The sequence below is a fragment of the Rhea americana genome, unplaced genomic scaffold, assembly GCF_003343005.1.
Source record: "Rhea americana isolate MKP2758 unplaced genomic scaffold, rheAme1 scaffold_602, whole genome shotgun sequence".
NCBI classification, from domain to species: Eukaryota; Metazoa; Chordata; class Aves; order Rheiformes; family Rheidae; genus Rhea; species Rhea americana.
Window position 1 is genome coordinate 35,210 of NW_028186760.1, and position 26,944 is coordinate 62,153.

The 26,944-nt window shown below is 61.0% G+C and overlaps 4 protein-coding genes and 1 non-coding gene across 7 annotated transcripts in view; 4 read left to right on the forward strand and 1 right to left on the reverse strand.

Moving 5' to 3' along the window:
- Positions 1-3,130, forward strand: part of RAB2B (RAB2B, member RAS oncogene family) — a 3,936-nt gene extending 806 nt beyond the window's left edge. The window contains exons 3-9 of the mRNA XM_085319922.1: positions 248-319; positions 407-474; positions 594-676; positions 761-853; positions 955-1,066; positions 1,368-1,436; positions 1,524-3,130. Coding sequence (XP_085176048.1) covers positions 248-319; positions 407-474; positions 594-676; positions 761-853; positions 955-1,066; positions 1,368-1,436; positions 1,524-1,628 — 602 coding nt within the window. The 3' untranslated portion in view covers positions 1,629-3,130. The remainder of the gene's footprint in view (positions 1-247; positions 320-406; positions 475-593; positions 677-760; positions 854-954; positions 1,067-1,367; positions 1,437-1,523) is intronic.
- Positions 3,131-3,749: 619 nt separating this feature from the next.
- On the forward strand, positions 3,750-19,844 carry CHD8 (chromodomain helicase DNA binding protein 8). 3 transcript variants are annotated; one of them, XM_085319918.1, is made up of 38 exons: positions 3,750-3,925; positions 6,185-6,952; positions 7,510-7,893; positions 7,994-8,367; positions 8,454-8,568; positions 8,723-8,911; positions 8,991-9,059; positions 9,153-9,208; positions 9,480-9,597; positions 9,689-9,772; positions 9,880-10,017; positions 10,123-10,248; positions 10,349-10,588; positions 10,798-10,974; positions 11,172-11,315; positions 11,404-11,659; positions 12,054-12,267; positions 12,384-12,579; positions 12,665-12,832; positions 13,002-13,181; positions 13,323-13,433; positions 13,547-13,758; positions 13,969-14,168; positions 14,258-14,414; positions 14,509-14,598; positions 14,685-14,788; positions 14,877-14,991; positions 15,247-15,322; positions 15,410-15,464; positions 15,560-15,764; positions 15,857-16,065; positions 16,273-16,743; positions 17,375-17,517; positions 17,618-17,836; positions 17,928-18,047; positions 18,152-18,331; positions 18,433-18,555; positions 19,147-19,844. In XM_085319918.1, exons 2-38 carry the CDS (start codon positions 6,257-6,259, stop codon positions 19,558-19,560), a joined length of 7,128 nt encoding a protein of 2,375 aa, XP_085176044.1. In that variant the 5' UTR covers positions 3,750-3,925; positions 6,185-6,256; the 3' UTR covers positions 19,561-19,844. The 3 variants fall into 3 exon arrangements, with proteins under 3 accessions (XP_085176044.1, XP_085176042.1, XP_085176045.1); XM_085319916.1 differs by lacking the exon at positions 3,750-3,925 and adding an exon at positions 4,143-5,253; XM_085319919.1 differs by lacking the exon at positions 3,750-3,925 and having other exon boundaries at positions 6,057-6,952; positions 13,969-14,138.
- LOC146587235 (small nucleolar RNA U6-53/MBII-28) lies at positions 15,048-15,165 on the forward strand. Its single transcript, XR_014897717.1, has one exon. It is a non-coding gene; the product is annotated as a small nucleolar RNA U6-53/MBII-28 (small nucleolar RNA).
- A 257-nt stretch (positions 19,845-20,101) lies between the features above and the next one.
- On the forward strand, positions 20,102-26,938 carry SUPT16H (SPT16 homolog, facilitates chromatin remodeling subunit). Its single transcript, XM_085319911.1, has 26 exons — positions 20,102-20,342; positions 21,108-21,200; positions 21,311-21,481; positions 21,561-21,713; positions 21,789-21,935; positions 22,132-22,283; positions 22,378-22,550; positions 22,627-22,717; positions 22,900-22,973; positions 23,060-23,172; positions 23,244-23,309; positions 23,408-23,503; positions 23,602-23,717; positions 23,833-23,986; positions 24,111-24,238; positions 24,340-24,475; positions 24,568-24,694; positions 24,778-24,896; positions 24,973-25,098; positions 25,179-25,291; positions 25,369-25,444; positions 25,535-25,704; positions 25,787-25,916; positions 26,011-26,140; positions 26,226-26,303; positions 26,392-26,938. The coding sequence occupies exons 1-26, from the start codon at positions 20,277-20,279 to the stop codon at positions 26,532-26,534; spliced, it is 3,141 nt and encodes a 1,046-aa protein (XP_085176037.1). The 5' UTR covers positions 20,102-20,276; the 3' UTR covers positions 26,535-26,938.
- The window catches only part of RPGRIP1 (RPGR interacting protein 1), a 6,027-nt gene continuing 5,693 nt past the window's right edge, over positions 26,611-26,944 (reverse strand). Inside the window, 1 exon segment of the mRNA XM_085319912.1 lies at positions 26,611-26,749. Coding sequence (XP_085176038.1) covers positions 26,611-26,749 — 139 coding nt within the window.

Sequence of the window (26,944 nt, forward strand, 5' to 3'; positions counted from 1 at the left end):
GGGGAGGGGGGCCCAGAGAGGGGGTGAGATTGGGCCTGGCGGAGGGGCAGAAAGTACTGGGGGGTAAATGGAGATCCCCAGTATTTTTCAGGGAGCAAAAGGGGAATGTGGAAAGGAGCAGGAGGGAGCTGTGGGATAGAGGAGGCAGGTAGGAATTAGGGAAAGGGGGGTATTTGAGGAGCAGAGAGCTGGGCCTCAGCGCTTGCCAGAGCTTGCGGCTCTCTGCGCTTCTGCCTGGCACCTACAGGCGTTGGGAAGTCCTGCCTCCTGCTGCAGTTCACAGACAAGCGCTTCCAGCCTGTCCACGACCTGACCATTGGTGAGCAGCTCCTGGGCAGAGCTGGGAACCTCCCCCCTTCCCCCCAGAGAGGAGTTTCCCGGCTCCCAGCCTGTTCCATCTCTGTAGGTGTCGAATTCGGGGCACGCATGATTGGCATTGACAACAAGCAGATCAAGCTGCAGATCTGGGACACGGTGAGGCCAGGACACCACCAAAAGAAGGGTCCAGCTTTGTGGGAGTCTTCTTTCTTTTTTCTTTAATATTCTTATTTATTTATTTATTTATTTATTTATTTATTTATTTACTTTTCCAGGCTGGACAGGAATCTTTCCGCTCGATCACACGTTCCTATTACCGGGGAGCAGCCGGGGCGCTGCTGGTTTACGACATTACCAGGTAACTGCTGGCTGTTCGGCCACGCTGGGGAGATGGGAATAGGGCCAGCTCTGCCCTTGCCCAGCTCTTTCTGCCACTCAACAGGCGCGAGACCTTCAACCATTTGACATCCTGGCTGGAAGATGCCCGTCAGCACTCTAGCTCCAACATGGTGATCATGCTTATTGGGAACAAGAGGTAAAAGTGGGGCAGCCCAGCAGGGAGGAATGGTTTTATTTTTCGCCATGCCGAACGGGGCAGCAGTCTCACCCCTAAGCCCACTCTGTCGGCTTTGGCAGCGACCTGGAGTCACGGCGGGACGTGCAGAAGGAGGAGGGTGAAGCTTTTGCCCGGGAGCATGGACTGGTCTTCATGGAGACGTCAGCTAAAACGGCAGCCAACGTTGAAGAGGTGAAGGAGATTGTTCCAGCTGGAGATAAAGGGATTATGTGTTATACATACCCATATATATATATATATATATACATATATATATACACACACACGTGTGCATGTGTATGTACATACATGTATGCGTGTGTGTATATATATATATATATATATACACACACACACATATACACACGCACACGTGCGCATACCTTTATGTGTTTCTGCTTGAAGAAATGCTGCGGGAAATTCACCCTCAGAGCCCCGGGGCAGCTGGTTTTCCTTCTTTTTTTCCTTTTCTTTTCTTGCTTTTCTTTTGCAGGCTTTTATCGACACAGCCAAGGAGATCTACCGCAAGATCCAGCAGGGCTTGTTTGACGTGAGCAATGAGGTGAGTGCTGGAGGAGGAAGAGAAAGAAGGGGGGAGTGGCTGTGTGCCTGCCCTGCTGCCTCCCTCAAGCTCCTTCTCCTCTTCTAGGCCAACGGCATCAAAATTGGCCCGCAGCAGCCCATGGGGACCACGCCGGGATCCACTGCCCGACGTGGCACGCCAGGCTCGGGAGACAGTTCTGGCTGCTGCTGAGGGCGCTGGCTCTCATTCAAATAGGATCTTTCCTCCATGGTGTGGGGGCAGGGATGGCGGCTCTGAGCCCTCGTGACGCTGCGTTACTTTTTCCTCACCCTTCAGAGATTGTGGCCGCCTCGCATCAGTGCCTTCCCCCCCCCCCCCAACTCAATTTCTGCCTCCGCTGGATGCGTTTCTTGCTGCTGGAGGGGATCTGCGAGTGGCTCATCGGCTCCCATGGCTTTAACGCGATCTCTGCTGCCTGTAAATGAGCCTTTTCTTTTAATTATTTTATTTTATTTAGTTTTTAATGCTGTTTCCCGCTTGTGGCGGGCTCTCCCCATCGCTGAATGCTGCTGTGCCACTGGCTAGCTCTGTAAATCCAACCTACCCCCAAACGGTGTTATTTTGGGGGCAGAAATTCCCGCTTGGAGCCCCACTCATCACCCTGAGTCCCTTTCCACCTCACTCCAACAAATAATTCGTTCCTCCTCCTGCCAAAATTAACTGCTTTCCCCCCCCTCTGTTCTGTTTAAAAAAACAACCAAACAAAACACGGCCACAGTCAATGCACCTATGTAAATTTTTGAGCCAATATGTTTTTGTTTGTTTGTTTTCCTACTTGTGCTACTTGCAGTGATGAAGGAGAGGATGAGCAATTGAGAGATAAAAATGCAAATGCTTTGGCCAAAATTGCATTGTTTTGCCCTCTTCCTCCTCACCAAAAATAAATAAACGGTAGAACACACAGAGGGGAAAAAATAAGGGAAATATTTGTTTTTCTTCTGAAATGGTGCAGAGCCTTCACATTCACCTGCTCTGTTTATAAAAAAGAATATGAAAGTGTTATCAAGGTTTCCTCTCTCCTGTTCCTCACCATTTCTTTGGAAAAGATGAAAATCTGCAGCAGTAGAATTTTTGCTTTTTATTAATTATTTATTTATATCCACCCCACCCCACTCCCCAAAATGAACTATTTGAGTTTTAAAAGCCACCCCCCCCACCAGCATGAATTTGCGAGAAAACAGTTTTAGTGGGGAAAGGTCGCTTTGGGAATGCCCCAGCTCTAAAAACCTGTGCTGGAAAAGGATTTGAAACAGAAGAGAAAAATAATAAATTCATATATATAGTTAGTCTTTAACATCAAGGCTCTGCCCCAGATTTGACTTCTCTTAGGGTAAAATGATGCTGTGTAAAACAGGTAAGAATGGGTTTTAGGGGCTTAGTATAACCCCCCCCCCTCGGAAGGGAGAGAGTTTGGGGGTTGATTTAAAAATGTTCTGATAGTTTTAACTGCGTTTTGGGGGTTTATGACCCCCAAATATAGCTGGTGTGAGGTGTGCAAATATGACATTTTTGCATGGTCAAAACCCTGTTTTCTGCATTTTAGTAAGAAAATGCTAAATAGGGAGAAATCAGCTTTCAGGTCCTGGGAGCTTCCCAATTTTGAGCTTGTTAGTAGTTTTAACTGTTTTCTCTTTATTAGTAATGAAAATAAACTCCAAGTGCAAGGCCATGAAGCAAGTTTGAGGTTTTGTCTTTTTTCAAAAGTCGATGCTTGCATTTTTTTTTTTTTTTTTTAATAGGAATATCAGCCCTGTTCGGGGATCAGGCTGCGTTTTGGAGAAGTAAATGTTAATTTTGGCACGAGGAATTCAGTCGGGGAGGGGTTGGGTATGCCGGAGATCTGAGGGAATTTAAGGTTTGGGGTGGGGGTGTTTTTTTTAAAAGTAAAATGTTTTAGGGGAAACGGGAGAGCTTCCGCCGCCATGGCGGGGAGTGGGTTAATGCCGCGGCAAGATGGCGGCGGCGGCGGCGCTTAGCTGCCCGCGGCGCTGCCTGACGGGAGGCACCGCCCCCTTCTGTCGCGTTTTAGCCGCGGAGGAATACGGGGAAGCCCGGAGCGCCGCACCCTGCCGCAGTAAAAATATATAAAGGAAGAAGGGAGGGGAGAGAATTAAAGTTAAGGGGAAATATTTACTGGGGGGGGCGTCAGGCGGCGCGGCGGCAGCCCCTCCCCCCGCCCGCTCAGGCCCCCTCCGCGGCCACTTCCGGGAAGGCGCGCAGCCTACCCTGCTGGCGCCAGGCCACGCCCGCCGCGGCGCGGCGCGCTGCGCGGGGGAGTGGGCGTGGCCAGTGCGTGCCTGCGTGCGTGGGGGGGGCATCACGCTGCGTTGCGCCGCGCCCGCGCGGGCCGCCTTGTTCTCGCGCTTCCCCCCCCTTGCCGGAGGGGCGGGGGAGGGGGCGCCGGGTGAGGCCACCGCGGGGCGGGGGGGGGAGACGGGGACGGACAGAGACACCCCCGCCCCCACCAGGTAAGACCACCACACACACACTTCCCGGTTGGCATGGCGATGCGCGCGGGGGGTGTATTATGGGATGGAGCGGCCCCGCAGCGGGTGGAGGTTCCTCTCTCCCCCCCCCCGCGAGGGCGGGATGGTTCAGCCCCTTCCCCCCCCCGTCTTGGGGGAGATGGGGCGCGTCCAAGTCGCGGCGGCGGCGGGGGGGGAGGGAGCGCCGGGACCGGCCCCGTGGCTGGGGGCCCGGTGCTCCCAGTTCCTCCGTGAGGGGGGGCCCAGTGCTCCCAGTTCCTTACTACTGGGAGGCCTGGTTCTCCCCTGTGTCTGGGTGCTCCAGTGCTCCCAATTCCCCTGTGACTGGGCTCCCCCATACCCCCACCTCCCTCAGTGATTGGGCATCCCATTGCCCTGTGACTAGGTACCCCAGTACCCCCCATTTCCTTGTTACTGGGCTCCTTAGTACCCCCAGTTCCCTCTGACTGGGTAGCCCAGTGCCCCCCCCCATTCAATTTTTACTGGGCACCCCAGTGCCCCCAGTTCTCCTCTGGCTCGGTGACTTAGTGCCCCCATTTCCTTATTACTAGGAGGCCCAGTCCCCTCATTACTGGGCACTCCAGTGCCACAGTCATCCTGTAACTGGCTACGCCGTCTCTCTGTTATGGGGTACCCCAGTGTCCCCAGTTCCCCTGTGACTGAGAGGCCCAGTGCCCCCATTTCCTTACTACTGGGAGGCTCAGCCCCCATGTTATTGGGCCCCCAAATGCCCTGATCTCCCCATTACTGGCCCCCCTAGTGCTCCAGTTACTGCCCCCTGCCAGTGCCCCAATTTTCCCATTACTGGGCCCCCAAGTGCCCTAGTTACTGCCACCCTAGTGCCCCAATTTCCCCATTACTGCCCCCCCCAGTGCCCCAGTGACTGCGCCCCTCAGTGCCCCATGGGTCCTCCCTTTACTGGGAGCTTGCAGTCCTCCTTTCCTCCCCGGCTTCACATCTCCCTGAGTCACTGCTCAGCCGGGCCGGAGTGAGATAACGCCCCGGATCGCGCCGCGGCTCTGGCCGGACCCCGGCGCCCTGTGTTCAGGCACGGGGTGGATGCGGTTCCCGTGCCCCCCAACAGGCACTGAGGCACAATGGGAAGTGGGTCTCACTGGGTGGCCGCGGAGGGGGTGTGAACACCGCGGGCCGGTGTTCTGGGGGGCCGTGGGGCAGCCCCGCCTTAGCCCGGCCACCCCGGGGAGGCTCCTGCTACTGCCGTGGACAGGGGCCGAGGCCAAGCCCACAGCGGGTGCGCGGGAGCTGTGTCTGGGGAGACTTGCAAAGCGTCTGGGAGGCATTACCTAGAGGTTGGGAGTCTGGGAGGGACTGCATGGAGGTTGGGAGTCTGTGGAGGATTGCATGGGGTTGGGGGGCAAGAGGGGATTGTAGAGGGTCTGGAGAAGATTGCATGAAGGCTGGGGTTCTGGGAGGGATTGCAGGGGGTCTGGAGAAGATTGCCTAGGGCTGGGGGGCAGGAGGGGGCTGCAGGGGCCTGGGGGGGATTAGAGGGAGTCTGGAGGGCTGGGAGCAGAAGGGGGCTGTATAGGGTCTGAGGGGGATTGCATGTCATCTGAGGGCCTGGTGGGGGGATTGTTGGGGGTCTGAGATGGGTTGCATGGGGCCTGGGTGGGGATTGAAGAGGTCTGGGGGGGCTTGCATGGGCCTAGAGAGGGGATTGCATGGGGTCTAGGAAAGGATTGCACAGGGTATGGGAGCGACCCTAGACATAGGGTCTGGGGAGCAAGTGGGGGCTGCACAGACTCAGGAGGGAGTTGCATGGGGTCTAGGGGGGCTGCCTGGTGCCTGGGGGTGATTGTATAGCATCTTGGGATCTGCGGGGCATTGCACAGGATATGCGGCGGGTTGCATGGGGTCTGGGGGGCTGGAGAAGGCCCCACAGGCTCTAGAGGGGGCTACGTGGGGCCTGGGGGGAATTGTATAGGGTCTAGGGATCTGGGGGGGGGCATTGTGTGGGGCCTGGGGGGCAGAGAGGAGCTGCACAGGGACTAGGAGAGATTGCATGGAGTTAGGAGTCTGGGGGTGATTGCAGGGGATCTAGGGGTCACTGCATGGGGCTGGGGATCTGCAGGGGATTGTATGGGATGAGGGGCAGGAAGGCGCTACAGGGGGGCTGCGCGAGGGGCGTTGTAGAGGTGCATTTTGCCCCATTGCGGTGGCGTGGGGCAGCCGGGTGCCTCAGCCTCCCACACCAACCTGCCATGTCCCCCCTCACCGCAGCCGGCTCCGTGCCTGCTGCCTGAGTCCCCCGCGCCGGCTGGCCTCCGCGGCGCCGCCAGCCCCCTCCCCGCCATGGCCGACCCCATCATGGACCTCTTCGACGACCCCAACCTGTTTGGGCTGGACGCGCTGACAGACGAGGGCTTCGCCCAGGCCCCCCACGACCCCATCGAGGAGGCGCTGGGGCTGGCAGGGGCCCTGGAGGAGCCGCCGCCGACGGAGCCGCCGACGGAGCCGCCACCGGCACCCGAAACCGTCCCAACAGAGCCGCTGCCACCCCAGGAGCTGCCAGCGCCCGGTGCCGCCCCGCCGGACGCCCCACCGGAGCAGGATGTGTTGAGCCAAGGGAACCCCTTCATGGGGGTGTCTGCCGCGGCCCCGGCACCTTCCTCCTCCTCGGCTGCTGCCACCGCGGCTCTGCCGGCTCCCAAAATCGTCATCCTGAAAGCCCCTGCGGGGGGCTCAGCACCCGGCGCCCATGTGGCACAGCTTCAGGCACCAGCGCAGCCTCTGGGGACAGCCAACGGGGGCAAGGTGACCTTTGCCAAAGTGCTCACGGGCACCCCGCTCCGGCCTGGAGTCTCCATCGTCTCTGGCAACACCGTGCTGGCTGGCAAAGTGGCACCGGCTGGGCCAGGTGCCACTGCTGTCCACCGCCTGGTGCAGCCTGGACGGCCAGTGAAGCAGCTGGTGCTGCAGCCTGTGAAACCACCAGGCACCGGGGCACCCCTGAAGCCTGCTGTCACGCTCACGTCAGCTCCCGCTCAGGTGAGAGTGGCTGAGAAGAATGGAGAAACCTCTACTGGGGCACTGGGGACAATGGGAGTGGAGAAACATCTGCCATAGTGTTTGGGACCCGGGGTGTTGGGGGGCAACGGGGAGGGAGAAACACTTCCCAGGGCACTGGGGGGCAACGGGGAGGGGGAAATGCCTCCCTGGGCGTTGGTGGGCAACCGGGAGGGAGAAACACCTCCCCGGGCACTGGGGGGCAGCGGGGATGGACAAACATCTCCCAGGTGTTTGGAGCAATAGAGGAGAAACATTTGCCAGGGCATTGGAGGCAACGGGGATGGAGAAACATCTCCGTGGTACTGGGGGCAACAGGGATGGAAAAACCTCCTGTAGTTGGTGGGTGTAACGAGGATGGAGAAACACGTGCCAGGGCGCTGGGGGCAATGGGGATGGAGAAGATATTTCCTGTAGTGTTGGGGGCAGCGGGCACAGAGAAACATCTGCTGGGGTGGTGGGAGCAATGGAGATGGAGAAACATCTCTCGTGGTCTTGGTGATTGGTAGTGGCTTCATGTCTTCTCTTCCTACCTGCAGGGTGAATCCAAGCGCATCACCTTGGTGCTGCAGCAGCCACCAGGCACCAATGCCACCACCGGGCAACGCCACGTGGTGCTGGGTAGCCTGCCGGGCAAGATTGTGCTGCAGGGCAACCAGCTGGCCGCCCTCGGCCAAGCCAAGGGTGCACCAGGCCAGCCGGCCAAGGTGGTCACCATCCAGCTCCAGGTGCAGCAGCAGCCACCGTCAGCAGTGCCAGGCGCCCAACCGAGCACCAATCCCCAGAAGATCCAGCTACTCCAGCAGCCCCCAGCCGCAGGGCAGCCGGCACCCGTGGCTGTCTCCTCCGTGCCCCCGGCACAAGTGGTGGGCAGTGCAGGCCAGCGGCTGACAGTGCCCCTCAAGGTGGTGCTGCAGCCCCAGGTGCGAGCCGGCAGGGTGGGATTTTGGGGGAGGGGGGACATTGGTGGTTGGCGCCCTGGAGATGCTTAGTGTTGAGGTCTTGACCCTCTTCTGATCGCAGGCTGGCTCATCTCAGGGCAGCTCACCAGGGCTGTCGGTGGTGAAGGTGCTGAGCAGCGGTGAGGTGGCGGCACTGTCAGGCCCTGGCTCACGGGGTGTCTCAGAGGAGAGCCGCAAGCTGGAACACCAGAAGAAGCAGGAGAAAGCCAACCGCATTGTGGCTGAGGCCATTGCCCGGGCCCGGGCCCGGGGCGAGCAGAACATCCCCCGTGTCCTCAATGAGGATGAGCTGCCCAGCGTGCGACCCGAGGAAGAAGGCGAGCGCAAGCGCCGGCGCAAAGGGCCTGCTGAGCGCGGTGGTCCCAAGGAGGAGCGGCCCCGCAAGGGCAAAGGCCAGGGTGGTGCGGGCAAGAGCAAGGGCCGCGGCAAGCCCAGGTGAGGGGCCCCAGAGCTGGGGGGACCTCCCTGCTGCCTGGCAGGTGCCTGCAGGCTGTTCTCACCCGCTCCTCTTCCTCTGCCAGCACCATCACCCCTGTGGTGGGCAAGAAGCGGAAGCGCAACGCCTCTTCCGACAACTCGGACGCCGAGGTGATGCCGGCCCCGTCGCCCCGAGAAGAGGAGGAAAGCAGTGTGCAGGTGAGGGGGGGACGCTCATGGTGAGGTCCCGCCTCCGTCCGGTGGGAGACGGGGCATTTCCAGAGGGCATCCCATCTCCTCGCACTGGCCTGAAGTCTTTCTTCATCCAGGATAGTCGCTCCTGACACCTTTCTGCTTTCCCTTTTTCACCCAGAAACGGCGCTCGAACCGCCAGGTGAAGCGCAAGAAGTACACTGAGGACCTGGACATCAAAATCACCGATGACGAGGAAGATGAAGAGTTGGACGTTACCGGGCCTGTACGACCTGAACAGCCGCCGGCCCCGCAGCCCCCCGAGCCTGAGCCTGAAGGCGAGACCTTGCCCTCCATGCAGTTCTTCGTGGTGAGCACACCCTACCGGGGCCGAGTGCCTGGGGCCGGCGCTTTGGGAGCGCCGGTACTTGACCTTCCTTCCTCCCCAGGAAAATCCCAGTGAGGAGGATGCCGCCATCGTGGACAAGGTGCTCTCCATGCGGTTGGTGAAGAAGGAGGTGAGTGGCAGCTTCTCCGGCATGCTCCCGCAACAGCTGCGCCTGCCAAGCAGGGTTTTGGTGGTGGTAACAGCCTTTCCTTGCCCTTTGCAGCTCCCGTCGGGGCAGTTCACAGAGTCGGAGGAGTTCTTCGTCAAATACAAGAACTAGTAGGTGTCCCAGCAAGCCAGGGGTGTTACAGAACCTTGGCTTGAGCTGTATAAACTGAATTAAGGGATACACAGCTTATTCTGAGAGAGGGCTGGCTTGTTAATGACAAGATGGTCAAAGCTAGGGGGATGCCACCTGGATTCCTACCAGCTTCCCTCCTCCTGTGGGCGGGAATTTCCTCCTCGGGTCCAAATACTTTGTGGGAAGCAAACTTCGTGGCTGGGCCACAGGGTCGTTAAAACACTGCCCCGTTCCCTCTTTTCCTTTCAGCTCCTACCTGCACTGCGAGTGGGCCACCATTGACCAGTTGGAGAAGGACAAGAGGATCCACCAGAAGCTGAAGCGCTTCAAGACCAAGATGACGCAGATGCGGCACTTCTTCCACGAGGTACAAGGCCAGCCCCAAGGGGTGGGAGATGGAAGCGATAGAGGGGGGATACTGGCAGCAGGGCGCTCTCCTCACCTTGCCTCTCCAAAAGGATGAGGAGCCCTTCAACCCAGACTATGTGGAGGTGGACCGTATCCTGGATGAATCCCACAGCGTTGACAAGGACAACGGGGAGGTGAGGGGGCAGTTGGGACTGTCCACAGGTGGTGGCGTGCTTTTCGGACACGGTGGGTGCTGAGTAACGCTGGCGGTCCTCGTCCCGCTTCCCTTTCTCCTGGCCAGCCGGTGGTCTACTACCTGGTGAAGTGGTGCTCCCTGCCCTATGAAGACAGCACATGGGAACTCAAGGAGGATGTGGACGAGGGCAAGATCGGGGAGTTCAAGCGGATCCAAGCGCGGCACCCAGAGCTCAAGCGGGTGGTGAGCTGTCGCGGGCCCTCTTGCCCGCCTGCCCTGGCTTTCCTTCCCCGGCCACCCTCTCCTCCGGCAGTCCCACTGCTCACTCCGTACCCGTATCTCCTGCAGGCCCGGCCCCAGGCAGGCTCCTGGAAGAAACTTGAGCTGTCCCATGAGTACAAGAATCACAACCAGCTCCGTGAGTACCAGCTCGAGGGCGTCAACTGGCTGCTCTTCAACTGGTACAACAGGCGAGTGACGGGGCCGAGCTGGGGCGGATGCATGGCTCCAAGTATGCCTGCTCTGGCCTCCTCTGCCAACCCAAATGCCCCTCTGCTCCCTACCCCGCAGGCAGAACTGCATCCTGGCTGACGAGATGGGCCTGGGCAAAACCATCCAGTCCATCGCCTTCCTGCAGGAGGTGTACAATGTGGGCATCCGGGGCCCCTTCCTCGTCATCGCGCCGCTCTCCACCATCACCAACTGGGAGCGGGAGTTTAACACTTGGACGGAGATGAACAGCATTGTCTACCATGGCAGCCTGGCCTCACGGCAGATGATCCAGCAGTATGAGATGTACTGCAAGGACTCCCGGGTACGGCCTGAGGGGTGCTGTCGGGGCTGGGCGGCCAGCAGGAGAGGACATCTGGGTCTTCACGGGCCATGAACGCTCCCACAAACCACCTGGGTTTGTAGCTGAGCACGGGCGTCAGGAACAGGGCAAGGTTCAGATGTGGGAGGGGAGAGGTTGGAGTTGTTTACACCCGTTCCTCCCTTACGGGTCCGCTCCCCTCCCCTGGCCAGGGCCGCCTCATCCCCGGGGCCTACAAGTTCGATGCACTCATCACCACCTTCGAGATGATCCTGTCGGACTGCCCGGAGCTGCGGGAGATCGAGTGGCGCTGTGTCATCATCGATGAAGCCCACCGGCTCAAGAACCGCAACTGCAAGCTGCTCGACAGCCTCAAGCACATGGACCTGGTGAGCGCTGAGGGGAATGTGGAGTCTCCACTTCCCTCTCCCTTAGGAGAATGGGTTTCGGTGGTGTCCGGACTCATCCTGTGCTCTGGGAACTATCTGTGCCTGTGATGGGGGTGAGGATGACTGTGTGGGGCCGGGCTCGGCTTACCTCCCTCTTGGCCCTCACGCTCTGCACCCGTTGCACTCTTCGTTGGCAGGAGCACAAGGTCCTCTTGACGGGCACCCCCTTGCAAAACACGGTGGAGGAGCTCTTCAGTCTCCTGCACTTTCTGGAGCCTTCTCAATTCCCTTCCGAAGCCGAGTTCCTCAAGGACTTTGGAGACCTCAAGACAGAGGAGCAGGTGACGAGAAGAGCCTGCGCTGACCCCTTCCTGGCTATGCAGGTCCTGCCCTGCCTATGTGCCAACTCTTCCCCGGTCCTGTCCACAGGTGCAGAAGCTGCAGGCCATCCTCAAGCCCATGATGCTCCGACGGTTGAAGGAGGATGTGGAGAAGAACCTCGCTCCCAAGCAGGAGACCATCATTGAGGTGGAGCTGACAAACATCCAGAAGAAATACTACCGGGCCATCCTGGAGAAGAATTTCTCCTTCCTGTCCAAGGGTGCTGGCCACACGAACATGCCCAACCTGCTCAACACCATGATGGAGCTGCGGAAATGTTGCAACCACCCCTACCTCATCAATGGTGAGGAGTAAGCGAGGTTCAGAGGGCTGAGGTCTGTTTCTTGGTCTCTCTCCAGCAGCAGCCACAAGCTCATGGGAGAACATGGATGGCTCATCCCTCTCTAGTCTCCCAACTTTGCCCTTTCTTTCATTAGAGACCCAGTAGCCTCTTGGGTGCGGGGCTTCTCTTCCCTGACCTTGTACAGTCCGCAGAGCCCATGCAACCGCCCTGCTGTGCTTGATGTCATGGGGAAAGGAGTTTTGCCCGTCAGCTAGTTTGGCTTTGATGCCACCAAGGTCTCGCTTTGGCGGGGTGGCCCCCGGATTAGGAGGCGAGGAGGCTCCCCAAGGTCACACACAGCCGCCTTGGTGTGTGCCCCTTTGACAGTCCTGTTTTCTTCCCTCCTGCAATGCAGGCGCAGAGGAGAAGATCCTGGCTGAGTTTCGGGAGTCGTGCCACCACCATGTGCCCCACGACTTCCACCTCCAGGCCATGGTGCGCTCAGCCGGCAAGCTGGTGCTCATCGACAAGCTGCTGCCCAAACTCAAGGCTGGCGGCCACAAGGTGCTGATCTTCTCCCAGATGGTGCGGTGCCTCGACATCTTGGAGGACTACCTCATCCAGAAGAGGTGAGTGGGACACGGTGCTAGAGAAAGGAGGAGAGCGACTGAGGAGAGCTGGGGACGTTCGCATACCTTCCACTCCGGTTCTCCCACCCTGGCACGTGCCTCTTGGCTGCTTGCAGGTACTTGTACGAGCGGATCGACGGGCGGGTGCGCGGCAACCTGCGGCAGGCCGCCATCGACCGCTTCAGCAAGCCCGACTCGGACCGCTTTGTGTTCCTGCTGTGCACCCGGGCAGGCGGGCTGGGCATCAACCTCACTGCAGCTGACACCTGCATTATCTTCGACTCTGACTGGAACCCCCAAAATGACCTCCAGGTAACTGCGTCCCACATCCCACGGCGTTCCCTGCCTTGCCACCAGCTTGACCCAACTTTTTCTTTCCTCCCATCTCCCTGCACAGGCCCAGGCGCGGTGCCACCGCATTGGGCAGAGCAAGGCAGTGAAGGTCTATCGCCTCATTACGCGCAACTCGTATGAGCGGGAGATGTTCGACAAGGCCAGCCTCAAGCTGGGACTCGACAAGGCCGTGCTGCAGTCCATGAGCGGCCGTGAGGGCAATATTGCTGGGGTAAGGTGTCACGTGGAGGGTTCTCTGGCCTTACAAGACCTGGGATTTGGGGGTTGCTTGAGATGGGACCTGGAGACCTCCTGGTCCAAAGTGGCTTTTGCGGAGGGTTGCGTGGTGCCTTGCTGGGAGTCTGCATGTCTTTGGCCTGCTTCTCCCCTGCCATGGGCAGATCCAGCAGTTCTCCAAGAAGGAGATTGAAGACCTGCTGCGCAAGGGGGCCTATGCTGCCATCATGGAGGAGGACGATGAGGGCTCCAAGTTCTGTGAGGAGGACATAGACCAGATCCTGCTGCGCCGCACCACCACCATCACTATCGAGAGTGAGGGGAAGGGCTCCACCTTCGCCAAGGTACTTCCGGGCGCTGCTATTTGTTGCTCCTGGGTTTAAGGAGCCGTGTTAAATCCCTTAGGGAGGCACACGTAAGCCAGTAGCACCTCTGCTTTTTGCGTTTCCGTTGCCCTCGTTTTATGCCGTTCCTCCCTTCTGCAGGCGAGCTTTGTGGCCTCTGAGAACCGCACCGACATCGCCTTGGATGACCCCAACTTCTGGCAGAAGTGGGCCAAGAAAGCTGACCTGGACCTGGACCTGCTCAACAGCAAGGTGAGGGCAGCCAGGAGATGCCGGCAACAGGGCTGGGCGCTGCCCAGCTGGCAGCAAACGGGCTCCAACGTGCCTCCCTCTACTCCTCGGTTTTTATGTTCTCCCTCTTCCAGAACAACCTGGTGATCGACACGCCCCGGGTGCGCAAGCAGACTCGACACTTCAGCACCCTGCGCGATGACGACCTGGTGGAGTTCTCTGACCTGGAGAGCGAAGATGAGGAGAGGCCCCGCTCCCGCCGCCATGACCGCCACCACCACACCTTGCACCACGCCTACGGCCGCACTGACTGCTTCCGCGTTGAGAAGCACCTCCTGGTCTATGGGTGAGGACGTGGACCTCTTTTTTTCTTCTCTGCACAGTTGCTTTGGAAAGCTCTCCATCCCGCATTTCCCCCCGTTTCCTGGGCTGGAAAGCTGTAGATGTTGGTGGTTTCTCATGGGGATGCGCTTCCTCTGGAAGTGATGGGCCGGTGGGTTTTGCATCCGGTGGGGAGCAGGCACCCACTATCTCGCTGCCTTGGCTCTGCCGGCAGCTGGGGGCGGTGGCGAGAGATCCTGTCGCACGGGCGGTTCAAGCGGCGCCTTTCGGAGCGGGACGTGGAGACCATCTGCCGGGCCATCCTGGTCTACTGCCTGCTGCACTACCGGGGCGATGAGAACATCAAGGGCTTCATATGGGACCTCATCAGTCCTGCAGAGAACGGCAAGGCCAAGGAGCTGCAAAACCACTCGGGTGAGGGTCCCCCGCAGGCGCGGGAGCTCCGGGGCTGCGGGGACCCGCGGGGTCCCGCTCTGACCCCTCTTTCTTCTCCCCTCCGCCAGGCCTCTCCATCCCAGTGCCCCGGGGCCGTAAGGGCAAGAAGGTGAAGTCGCAGAGCACTTTTGATGTCCAAAAGGCTGAGTGGATCCGCAAGTACAACCCCGACACCCTCTTCCAGGACGAGAGCTACAAGAAGCATCTCAAGCATCAATGCAACAAGTGAGGGAGGCGGGGAACATCCAGGCTGCTCCACCGCGCTCCTGGCTGTGCCCGCCACCTTCCCTCCTTCACTTTTCCCCCTCCGCTTGTGCAGGGTGCTGCTCCGGGTGCGCATGCTGTACTACCTGCGTCAGGAGGTGATCGGTGACCAGGCTGAGAAGGTGTTGGCGGGGGCAGTGGCCAGGTAGGAGCCTCTGGCCCTGTCTCCAGGCTGCTCCTGGCCTTGGACCCTCCCCATTTTACTCTTCCTTCCCCGTCCCGACCCTGCAGTGACATCGACATATGGTTCCCGCTGGTGGAGCAGCTCGAGGTGCCGACCGCTTGGTGGGATGCGGAAGCCGACAAGTCCTTGCTTATTGGCGTCTTCAAACATGGTGCGCATGTCAGGGGGGAGAAGTGTTTTGGGAAAGGAGATGGTTTCCATCCAGGTGCCCCGCGCTTTAGCTCCAGCCTCCTCCACAGGCTACGAGAAGTACAACACCATGCGTGCCGACCCTGCGCTCTGCTTCCTGGAGAAAGCTGGCAGGCCCGATGAGAAGGCCATCGCCGCTGAGCAGCGCCTGGACGTGGCTGAGGGGTGAGCCAGGGTTGGTGGCGGAGGAGAGTTGGTGCCGGGGAAGCAGAGGCCAGAGCTGCCTGTGATGACTCGCCATGCTAATACCGACCGGCCCGTCAGCCAGGGCAAGGGGCCCGGCGCATCCGGCGGGGCCGGGATGAGTTGAACCCTCTTCTTGGGAAGAGCTGAAGGCGCTCGTGCCGCAGCAAGGAAGCAGGGGAGGCAGCGCCTCACTGGCGCGTGGGGGTCACATGCGTGTTCCCACCTTCTCCTCAGTGTGGATTTTGACAAGGACTGCGAGGACCCCGAGTACAAGCCGCTCCCAGGGACGGCCAAGGAGCCAGATGACGAGGTGAGGAGGGTTCAGGCTCCGTCCTTTCTCTCCTCTGACCCGCAGAGGGGCAAAACCACTACCCTGCGTCCCTCTCCTCCCTCCTAGACCGACCCTCTGATGCTGCTGGACGAGGAGATCTCCGTGGTGGACGGTGACGAAGGTAACTGGTCCAGAGGGAGCTTTTTCCCTGGCACCGGCAGCGACCCCAGAGTGGCTGCCCCCCCTGACTGCCCCCCTCCATCTCCCCGATGCCAGGCCAGCCGGCCCAGCCGGGGCAGCTCTTCTGGCCGCCGGGCTCTGCGCTGACGGCTCGTCTCCGGCGCCTCATCACTGCCTACCAGCGCAGCTACAAGCAGGAGCAGCTGAAGATGGAGGCGGCTGAGCGGGGTGACCGCCGCCGCCGGCGCTGCGAGGCTGCTTGCAAGCTCAAAGAGATGGCGCGCCGTGAGAAGCAGCAGAGGTACCGCAGCCAGGGGCGAGGCGGGGGCACGGGCGAGAGTCTGGCGGTGCCAGTGCGGGACGCCTTTCCTGGGCTTAACCCGCCACCCGCAGGTGGACCCGGCGGGAACAGTCAGACTTCTACCGGGTGGTGTCAAGCTTCGGCGTGGAGTACGACCCTGATGCCCGGCGCTTTCGCTGGGGCCGCTTCCGTGCCCTGGCCCGCCTCGACCGCAAGACAGACGAGAGCCTCACCAAGTACTTCCACGGCTTCGTGGCCATGTGCCGGCAGGTCTGCCGCCTGCCGCCAGCCGCCGGTGATGGTGAGTGTACAAAAGCTGACGGAAAAGGCCGAGCTGGGCTGCGTTGGCTGCTGGGTCCTGTTGCAAGCGCCTGGCTCTGGGTCACGATTGCCAGCGGACCCGGTGCGGGGAGGATGGCGGGATTTCTTGGCCCTCTCCTATGCTTGTTTTTGGGGTAAGAGGGTGGTGGGCGGAGAGGTCCCCCGTAACCAGCCCCGCGTCCCGCAGAGCCGCCGGACCCGGCGGTGTTCATCGAGCCCATCTCAGAGGAGCGGGCCTCGCGCACCCTCTACCGCGTGGACCTGCTGCGGCGCCTGCGGGAGCAGGTGTTGTGCCACCCGCTGCTGCCCGAGCGGCTCGCCCTCTGCCAGCCGCCGGGCCCCGAGCTGCCCGCCTGGTGGGAGTGCGGCCGCCACGACGGCGAGCTGCTCCGCGGTGCCGCCCGCCACGGCCTGGGCCAGGCCGAGGCCGCCATCATGAACGACCCCGACTTCTCCTTCCTCGCCGCCCGCTTCGGCTTCTGTCAAGGGCGAGCGGGGACGCCGCAGCCCCCCGCCGCCCCGCCGCCGCTGCCCCCACCGCCACTGCCCCCCAAGCCCGACTCGGCCGAGGACTCCGACTCAGAGCTTGACCTCGGCAAGCTCTCAGCCTCCACCTCCGAGTCGTCCTCCTGTTCCGAGGACAGCGACGACGACCGGGGTGAGTTGCACGCCTGCTTCCTCCCTCCCTGTGAATCCTGGTTTCTCGTGTACCACAGCTTCAGGTCCCTTTCCCTGCGCCCTGGCATCATTTCCTGCGTCCCAGCGTCCTCTCCCTGCGCCCCAGTGTCACGTCCTTGCATCCTGGTGTCGCTTCCCACGCCCCGGCATTGCTTCCCACATGCTGGTGTTGCTTGTCCACATTCCTGTATTGCTTCCCCGCATCCCAACATTACTTCCTGCATCCCAGTGTTGCTTCCCTATACTCCAGTGTTGCATCCTTGCATCCTGGTGTCGCTTTCCACATGCCAGTGTCCTTTCACTGTATCCCAGTGCCGCTTCCTGTCATCCTGGCACCATTTCCCACACCCCAGCGTGGCTTCCCACACCCCAGCGTGGCTTCCCACATCCTCGGCATCCTGTTACTCTCACACTGACGTTACCTCCTTGCATCTCAGTGTCGCTTTCCACATCCCAGCGTCCTTTTACTGTATCCCAGCATCCCTTTCCCACAGCCCCAGCATCCCTTCCCACACCCCAGGATGAGACCGGGCACCCCGAGGTGCTTGCTTCTTTCCCGGCTGCCCAAGGCCTCCTGGCTGCCCTCAGCCCTTGCCTCCTGCTCTCCGCAGGGCCGGACCATGCCAGCAGGACAAAGTTCTTCGAAGAAGAGGAGTCACTGCTGTCGCTGCCCACCTCCCGGGAGGGTGACTCGCCACAGCCGCCAGCCCCGGGGCTGCTGCCGGAGCAGCCGCACCTGCGCGAGTGGCCCAAGGTGAGACCTGGCGGGGGGCCCATTTTCCCTGCACCCCATTTCCTCCCCGTTTTTCCCTGTGATGCCAGTTCCATGCTAACTGCCACCTGTCTTCCCACAGGACCGGGCTCTCATCCACCGCATTGACCTGGTGTGCCAGGCTGTGCTATCGGGCAAATGGCCGGTATCCCAGCGTGGCCCCGAGCCTGGTGGGGTCCCGGCGGATGGCGGACCTCGGCTGCCGGGTGACTATGCTGCCCCCCAGGAGGAGCCTCCGGCCGCGTACACCCGCCTGCGGCATGGCCCCGAGGAGAAGGAGTTCACGGTGCAGATTAAGGACGTGAGTCACTGCCTGAGGGTCTCACCTGGCGCTGGTGCCCTGCTGCTGGGGCGCCCCACTGACATCTCCCCCTGCTCCATGTCCACCCCAGGAGGAAGGCATCAAGCTGACGTTTCAGAAACACCGCCTGGTGCCCAATGGTGCCCTGCGGGACCGCTGCCAGCACCTTCACCCGCCTGGCCCTAAGAAGAACAGCAAGAAGCTAGTGGAGGTGAGCGGACACAGCTGCAGGGCTCGCTTGCACTGGTCTTCCCCCCCCACACCCCACCCACCACCGGCTTTTTGGGAGCCACTGCGCTCATCTTTCATACCCAGCTGGAGCTGCAGTGCTTGGAGGGACTGCGGGGCCCTGACATCGACCTGGAGGCCCGCATCCCCGTGGTGCACAAGGGTGATGGCACGCTGTTGGTGGGTGACGCCGCCCCCCGCCGTGCCGACCTGGAGAGCTGGCTGCAGGCGCACCCCGACTTCGCTGTGGACCCCCGCTTCCTGGCGGTGAGTGTGCTCCCTCCCACCCCAGGGAGTGGGCAGCCCATTTTCCAGCCTTGCTGAGCCACTTTCTCACCCCCTCCCTTCCTGAATTTGTCTTCCCCTAGTACATGGAAGAGCGCCGCAAGCAGCACAAGTGGCACCGCTGCAAAAAAACAGGTGCCGTGGAGGCCAGCTGTCTGCCCGGGCTGGAGCGAGGGATGGTGCCTGGCGATGCCAACAGCAAGAAGGTGAGGTAGCTTTCAGCACGATGTCCTCCCCGTCCACCGTGCTGGGAGTTGGAAATCCTCTCTGGGGCTCGTTAGGGTCTCCATGTGCCCCAGGACCCAAAATATCCAAGTGGGAGTGTGGGAAGGACAATGTTCTTGCGCGACCAGGGCTGTCCTGGGATTTGGAAGTCCTTCTGGGGCCGTTTGGTGTTCTCATCTCCAGCGAATCCCAAAATACTGAGGCAGGAGGGTGGGAAGGAGGAAACTCTATGTCGTAGAGGATCTCTCTCTGCCATCATGGTCGTGAAGGACATCCCTCCACCATTGTGGAGGACTTCCTTCCATGATCATGGAGGATATCTCTCTATCGGTATGGAGAGTGTTCCTTCACTGTCACAGAGAACATTCCCCCACCATCATGGAGGACGTTGCTCCACCATCGTGGAGGACGTTCCTCCATGAGCATGGAGGACATCCTCCGTAATCACGGATGATCTGTCTCTGCCCTGGTGGAGAACATTTCTCCGTGGTCGTGGAGGACGTCCCCCCCCCTCCACCGGCCAAGTGCAGGGGGTTGAGGGGTTGTTTCACCGCCCTGTCGCCCCTCGCTAGGGCTTCCTGCCGGACCCTGTGATGAGCCGGCTGCTGCCGGAGGGCAGCCCGAAGCCGCGGGGCCGCCGGGCCGGCATGGACCTCTCCAAGATGGTGTCATTGATGGGGCCAGCGGGGCCAGGCTTCTTGGGGGGGCTGCACGGCGCCTTTGCCCCCAGCCCAGCCCCGGGCCCTTACGCCGCTGTGGCCGCCGCCTCGTCCTCTGCCACCCTGCTGCACCCTGGCGCCTTTGCCCTGGCCCCCCGCCGCGACGGCGAGGAGGAGGATGATGAGGAGGAGGAAGAGGAGGAGGAAGAGGAGGTGGACAACTTGTCTCAGGGCTATGCCAGCTCCGAGCGGGATTTCTCCCTGCTCGACGACCCCATGATGCCGGCCAACTCGGACTCCAGCGACGGGGCCAACGAGGCCGAGTGAGCGCGCGCGCATCCCTGCTTCCCCAAACGAGACTGTCTCCTTTTGCCCCATTCCCCCCCCGCGCCCCGGGCGCTATATTTATATAAATATGTAAAAATGTCTTGTGTCATATGGCGGGGGGGGAGGAGTGGGGGGGGGCGAAGCCGTTATCCAGGGGCGTCGGTGGTGGGGTGTGTGGGGAGGGGGCGGTTCGCTGGCCAGGCTGTGGGCGTAGAGCTTCCCGTAGTTGGAGTCTTTTTCTTTTCTTTTTTTTTTCTTTTCTAATAAAAAGGGACTAAAAACGGGCCGGAAAGGAGTGTTTCTTGTGTGTGCGTGCGCATGTGCGAACGGCAGCGCGGCCCGCGGCGCCCCGCGGCGGGGGGAGGGTCGCGTGACGCCGAGCGCCCGCCTGTTTTCCCGCCCTTGCGCATGCGCAGGGGCGCCGGCAGCGCGCCCTCCCCCCTCCGGCCAGCTTTCCATTTCCAGCCCCGCCCCCTCGCGCGCGTGCTGATGGCGGGAGCGGGGGGGAGAAGCGGCGCATGCGCAGGGGTCGTGGCACCGGAAGCGGAAGCGCGCGCCCTCGCGCGCTCTCTCTCGCTCGCCGTCGTCCTGGTTGTGGCGGGTGGCGGCGCGGGAAGCGCTTCCGGGTTGAGCGCGGGAGGCGGCGGGGGCGGCGGGGGAGCCCCCGCACGGCGGCACCGGCGACCGCAGCACCCCGGCGAGCCCGAGCCGCCCCCATGGCGCTGAGCCTGGACCGCGAGGCCTACTACCGCCGCATCAAGCGTCTCTATGGCAACTGGCAGGTACGGGGGGGTCCCCAACGCTGCTGCCGGTTCCCCCCACTCGCGACGGCCTGCGGCGGAGCGGGGGAGGGTGTCACGAGGCCTCGGGGGTTTTACCGGGCCCGGGAAGGGCGAGGGAACCGGTCTATAGGGGGAGGTAACCGACTGGGGAGGAGCGACTGTTGGAGGGGGCGTAACAGGGTCTGTGGGGAGAAGGTGAACCTGAAAGGCGGGGAGGGGCTGTTTGGGAAGGGAAAGGTGCTCTGGGAACATTGGGGGGGATCTTAGGGGCTCGGGAGGGGTCACTGGATATCTGTGGGTATCTGGAGAAGGGGAGTGGTCTGCGGGGGGGATTGGGGGGAGCTAGCAGGCATAGGGTCGTGGAGGGAGCTCTAGGCTATTTGGGAGAGCTATGGGGGAGGTGGAGGGGTGTGTGGGGGATGGTTACCAGGCTGAAGGGGGGAGCAATTTGGAAGGGAGATAAGGAAAGAGCAACTGGCCATGGGAATTGGGGAGGGTCTGGGCCATTCGAGCAGAATGTTGCCAGGAGATCGGAGGGATTGGGGGAGAACTAGGCATGGGGGTTGAAGGAGGGTCAGAGGGGTGGTTTGAGGGGCTCAGGAGGGTTAGAGAGGCAGTTTAAGGGGTCACTGGACCTAGGGAGGGGGAGCTACTGGGGAAGGTTAGGGGGTGATCTATTTGAAGGAGCATGGGGATTTTGAGGGCTGTCAAGGGGGGTGGTTTTAACCCCCCCATGGTGCCCTCCTCCCCTCTTACACCCCACAGAAGGGGGAGGACGAGTACGCCAACGTCGATGCCATTGTGGTGTCCGTGGGGGTGGACGAGGAGATCGTCTACGCCAAGTCCACTGCCCTGCAGGTGAGCTGGGTGGAGGGGGGCAGGAGAGCTGAGGCAGGGAGGCTGCCCCACATCCTCCCGTCCTCCACACACACAGGCAACTGACACCATCCCCTCTCTGTCCTTGGCAGACCTGGCTGTTCGGCTACGAGCTGACGGACACCATCATGGTTTTCTGCGAGGACAAGATTTTGTTCATGGCCAGCAAGAAGAAGGTGGAGTTCCTGAAGCAGGTGGCCAACAGTAAGGGTAACGAGAATGCCAACGGCCTCCCTGCTATCACGCTGCTGGTGCGGGAGAAGGTGAGCTGCCGGCACCGGGTGCCTCTCCCCGCTCTGGTGAGGCCTTCCCCTGATGCTTCCCGCTCTGTTCCCGGTGCAGAACGAGAGCAACAAAGCCAACTTCGAGAAGATGATTGAGGCGCTGAAAGCCAGCAAGAACGGCAAACGCATTGGGGTATTCAGCAAGGATAAGTTCCCCGGGGAGTTCATGAAGAGCTGGAATGACTGCCTTAGCAAAGAGGGCTTTGAGAAGGTGAGTGGTGGAGCTGGGAGAAGGCGTGTATGGGGGGAAGCCAGCTCCAGCTCATACTGCTGTTTGTCGCTGCAGGTGGACATCAGCGCTGTGGTTGCTTACACCATTGCCGTGAAGGAGGATGGGGAGCTGAACCTCATGCGCAAGGCAGCCGCCATCACCTCCGAGGTCTTCAACAAGTTCTTCAAGGAGCGGGTCATGGAAATCGTCGATGCCGACGAGGTCAGAGGAGGGAGTGGAGAGAAACCCCGGAACTGGGGGTGGGCTTCTCGGGTTCGGACTGCGGTGGGGAGAGGATGAACGTGGGGGAGCTCGGTCTCAGTTTGGGACAAGTGTGGCTTGTGCTGGGGCGCTACACGGGTCTCAACCCCATGGGTTCAGTGCGTCCCTATTTCTTGCTTCCTGTGAATGTGCGCAGAAAGTGCGGCACAGCAAGTTGGCTGAGTCAGTGGAGAAAGCTATCGAGGAGAAGAAGTATTTATCCGGGGCGGATCCCTCCACCGTGGAGATGTGCTATCCGCCTATCATACAGAGTGGCGGCAACTACAACCTTAAGTTCAGCGTGGTCAGGTCTGTTCTCCGAGCGTTCCCCCGCCCCTTTCCCCACTTTTCGAGCTGGGAATATCCGTCGGCATGCGCCTTGATGGCTGCCACTCCCTTCCAGTGACAAGAACCACATGCACTTTGGAGCCATCACCTGCGCCATGGGCATCCGCTACAAGTCTTACTGCTCCAACCTGGTGCGCACCCTCATGGTCGACCCACCGCAGGACATGCAGGACAACTACACCTTTCTGCTGCAGCTGCAGGATGAGATGCTCAAGGAGATGCGGCATGGTGAGGGGCCGCATCCAAGGGGTGAGGAGCAACTGTGCTCCGCCCCCACGCTCAGGCCCTACTCTTTCTCGCCCAGGTGCCAAGCTGTGCGACGTCTATGCCACAGTCATGGATGTGGTGAAGAAGCAGAAGCCGGAGCTTTTGAGCAAAATCACCAAGAACTTAGGGTGAGCCTGTGTTCTCCTTGCCGCCATCCGGTCCCCTGTGAGGCAGGATGAGGGTAGCTGCCTCTGGCGTGGAAGTGCCCTCTGCCGCAGGAGAAGGGGGGCACGGAGACATGGTGATGGTCTCAGGCACCTTGCAGGAGGCCTTGGAGGGGTTTGACACTCTCTGCTTGCCTCTCCTGCAGGTTCGCCATGGGCATCGAGTTCAGGGAGGGCTCCCTTGTCATCAACAGCAAGAACCAGCACCGTCTCAAGAAGGGTGAGCAGTGCGTCTCAGCCTGCTGCGCTGGCCTCTCTGGCAGCCCTTTCCCCTTGGGGCATCCCTGTCTCCTTTTCCTCTTTCAGGCATGGTCTTCAGCGTCAACATCGGCTTCTCGGACCTGACCAACAAGGAAGGCAAGAAGCCCGAGGAGCGGACGTACGCCATGTTCATCGGGGACACGGTGCTGGTGGACGAGGTGAGCGTGGGGCGGTGGCGGCGCCTCCTCCCACCACCCAGGAGCTGGCTGACCCACGCTCTCCCGCCCAGGACGGCCCCGCCACCATCCTCACCGCTGTCAAGAAGAAGGTCAAAAACGTCGGGATTTTCCTCAAGGTGAGGCCTGGGGACCCAGGAAGGAAAGGAGGGATGCCAGGAAAGTGAGCAGCGCGGGAGGAGACCCTTCCTCTCACCTGCCTCTCTGTCTCTCAAAGAATGAGGATGAGGAGGAGGAAGAGGAAGAAAAAGACGAAGCAGAAGACCTCCTGGGCCGCAGCTCCCGAGCTGCGCTGCTGACGGAGAGGACTCGGGTGTGGCTCCTCGCCTGCCGGCTGTGCCCTGCCCCTGCCTGATGGGTGCTGGGGGCCCTGGCACGGCACCGGCGCCTTCACGTTTCTCCCGCCTGCAGAACGAGCTGACGGCCGAGGAGAAGCGCCGGGCACACCAGAAGGAGCTGGCCATGCAGCTCAATGAGGAGGCCAGGCGGCGCCTGACAGAGCAGAAGGGCGAGCAGCAGATACAGAAGTGAGGCGGTCGCAGAGCAGGGGCGATGCTTGGGAGGGGGCCCCTGCAGCATTGCGCATGCACCGCCTTCATCGCCTCCTCTTCCTCTGCCTCCTCCCCACACCACCACCACCAGAGCCCGAAAGTCCAACATCTCCTACAAGAACCCCTCACTGATGCCCAAGGAGCCCCACATCCGAGAGATGAAGATCTACATCGACAAGAAGTACGAGACTGTTATCATGCCAGTGTTTGGCATCGCCACCCCTTTCCACATCGCTACCATCAAGGTACACGGCTTCTGTCTGGCCCCAATTCTGGTGGGATAAACAGGTGGCCTGTGTCCCCCTCTGGCTGTCAGTTCTGGGGGGATTCTGCCCACCTCACCCTGCCTTCTCCCTGCTCGTGGCACAGAACATCAGCATGTCGGTGGAGGGGGACTACACCTACTTGCGCATCAACTTTTACTGCCCAGGCAGCGCCCTGGGCCGCAACGAGGGCAACATCTTCCCCAACCCTGAAGCCACCTTTGTCAAGGAGATGTGAGTGCGCTGCCGCCGTCCTCTCCGGGGACACGATGTTGGCGGAGCGTGCCGCCGCCCTCAACCGTGGCGTCCGCTCGCTCCCTCTCCCCCAACTGCAGCACCTATCGCGCCTCCAACATGAAGACCCCCGGGGAGCAGACGGTGCCAGCCCTCAACCTGCAGAACGCCTTCCGCATCATCAAGGAGGTGCAGAAGCGCTACAAGACCCGTGAGGCTGAGGAGAAGGAGAAGGAGGTGGGGAGGCAACCAGCGGCCTTGGCGCTGTGTAGACGGAAGAGCTATGGCGAGGAGCTGCGTGGCTTGCTCCGTCTCTTCCTTCTCTCCAGGGCATCGTCAAGCAAGACTCGCTGGTGATCAACCTCAACCGCAGCAACCCCAAGCTGAAGGACTTGTATATCCGCCCCAACATTGCCCAGAAGAGGATGCAGGGCTCGCTGGAAGCCCACGTCAACGGTACGAGGGAGGCCTGGGGTGGGGGTGGGCTGGGACAGCTCGGCGAGTCTCCTCGCCTCTCGCCGCTCCTCTCTGTGCGCCAGGTTTCCGCTTCACCTCGGTGCGTGGCGACAAGGTGGACATCCTCTACAACAACATCAAGCACGCCGTCTTCCAGCCATGCGACGGGGAGATGATCATCGTCTTGCACTTCCACCTGAAGGTACATCTGCTGCTGTTGCACCAGGCTCAGAGGTCCTCAGGGCAGAGCCCTCACATCTGCCCCCTTCCCTGCCCAGAACGCCATCATGTTCGGGAAGAAACGGCACACGGACGTGCAGTTCTACACAGAAGTGGGCGAGATCACCACCGACCTGGGCAAGCACCAGCACATGCATGACCGTGACGACCTCTACGCCGAGCAGGTTGGGAGGGCGACAGACAGGCGCGTGCTCCCCATCTCTTGCTGCCGGAGCAGGGCTGAGCCTCCTTCCTCCCACCCTAGATGGAGCGGGAGATGCGTCACAAGCTGAAGACAGCCTTCAAGAACTTCATTGAGAAGGTGGAAGCTCTCACCAAGGAGGAGCTGGAGTTTGAAGTGCCCTTCCGGGAGCTGGGGTAAGCGAGGGTGTCCTCCCCCCACCATGGCTGCCGTGCCCCAGCGGCCACTGCGCTGATGCCCGTTGCCTCTGCAGGTTCAACGGTGCCCCGTACCGCAGCACATGCCTGCTGCAGCCCACCAGCAGCGCCCTGGTCAACTGCACCGAATGGGTGAGCATCACGGTGGGGCTGGGGAAGAGAACATGGGCCAGGGTGGGAGCAGGGCAGGGATGCCACTGACCCTCTGACATGCCCCGGCAGCCCCCCTTCGTGGTGACACTGGACGAGGTGGAGCTGATCCACTTTGAGCGGGTACAGTTCCACCTGAAGAACTTCGACATGGTCATTGTCTACAAGGACTACAGCAAGAAGGTCACCATGATCAACGCCATCCCCGTGGCTTCACTCGACCCCATCAAAGAGTGGCTTAAGTGAGCAACCTCCCCCAGCTTGCTCTGTCCCCCTGCGCCTGCCTTTGCAGATCCCTCACCCTCCTCTTCCTCTGCCTGGCAGCTCTTGCGACCTTAAGTACACAGAGGGCGTGCAGTCCCTCAACTGGACCAAAATCATGAAGACTATCGTGGACGACCCCGAGGGCTTCTTTGAGCAGGGCGGCTGGTCCTTCCTGGAGCCCGAGGGCGAGGTAGCGGTCACGGGGCGGTGGGACACACAGACGGACACGTGCCTCCAGCTGGCGCCCAGACCGGACCGCAGCCGCTGTTCCGCTCCCTTCCCAGGGCAGCGACGCTGAGGTGGGCGAGTCCGAGTCAGAGATAGAGGATGAGACCTTTAACCCCTCAGAGGAGGACTACGAGGAAGAGGAGGAGGACAGCGACGAGGATTACTCCTCTGAGGCCGAGGAGTCGGGTAGGGCGGCCGCCCTTTTCCAGCTATGGTGCCCTGGTGCCCGGCCCGCTCTGGGCTGTGCTGAGGCGCCGTTTCCCCCTCGCAGAGTATTCCAAGGAATCCCTGGGCAGCGAGGAGGAGAGTGGGAAGGACTGGGATGAGCTGGAAGAAGAAGCCAGGAAAGGTGAGTGCCCACCTCGGGCCATGTCTGGAGCGGCTCTGGAGCTTCCCAGCTGAGCTGCTCCCCCTTTGTCTCTCCTTCTCTGCTACAGCCGACCGGGAGAGCCAGTATGAGGAGGAGGAGGAGCACAGCCGCAGCCGGAAGAGGAAGATGCCGGCGCACAGCTCCGGCCGCAGCAGCCACGGCCGCAGCCCAGGCCGCAGCACTGGCCCCCCCAAGAAGAAGAGGAAGTAGCACCGGACTTGACTTCTCCCCTGTGGAGCACCAGGTCCCAGCCATGAACTGTCTTTTCCCTCCCCTTCTTTCTCCCCTACCCTTCTCCGTTTCTCGAGGGTTTTTTTTTCTGTCCATTTGTACGGACCAAGGAGCTGTGTGAGGACGCCCAGCCCGGCTCTGCCCTCCTGCCTGCTGCTGGCTGCACGGTCCCCCCCAGCCCGCTCCCGAGAACGCTGCGGGTGGGAAGGGGACGGAAAGGCTGCCCCGGACCTCCCCCTCCCCCCTTTTTTTTCCGGCGCTGTCCCATATTTATCTCCGTTCCTCTGCCAGCGGGAGAGGCTGTTTTGGGGGAGAGGAGGGGAGCAGTAGCTCCCAGGAGGGAGGAGCGGGGCAGGTGCTCTCTCTCTCTTTTTTTTTTTTTTTTTTTT

Bases quoted from the DNA above. Each gene is read 5' to 3' on its own strand.
- CHD8 (XM_085319918.1), top strand. From the start codon at position 6,257: ATGGCCGACCCCATCATGGACCTCTTCGACGACCCCAACCTGTTTGGG. The intron at 12,580-12,664 runs GTAACTGCGTCC...CTCCCTGCACAG, and splicing joins ACCCCCAAAATGACCTCCAG to GCCCAGGCGCGGTGCCACCG. The intron at 13,434-13,546 runs GTGAGGGCAGCC...TCCCTCTTCCAG, and splicing joins TGGACCTGCTCAACAGCAAG to AACAACCTGGTGATCGACAC.
- SUPT16H (XM_085319911.1), top strand. From the start codon at position 20,277: ATGGCGCTGAGCCTGGACCGCGAGGCCTACTACCGCCGCATCAAGCGT. The intron at 22,718-22,899 runs GTGAGCCTGTGT...CCTCTCCTGCAG, and splicing joins AAAATCACCAAGAACTTAGG to GTTCGCCATGGGCATCGAGT. The intron at 23,718-23,832 runs GTGAGGCGGTCG...CACCACCACCAG, and splicing joins GGCGAGCAGCAGATACAGAA to AGCCCGAAAGTCCAACATCT.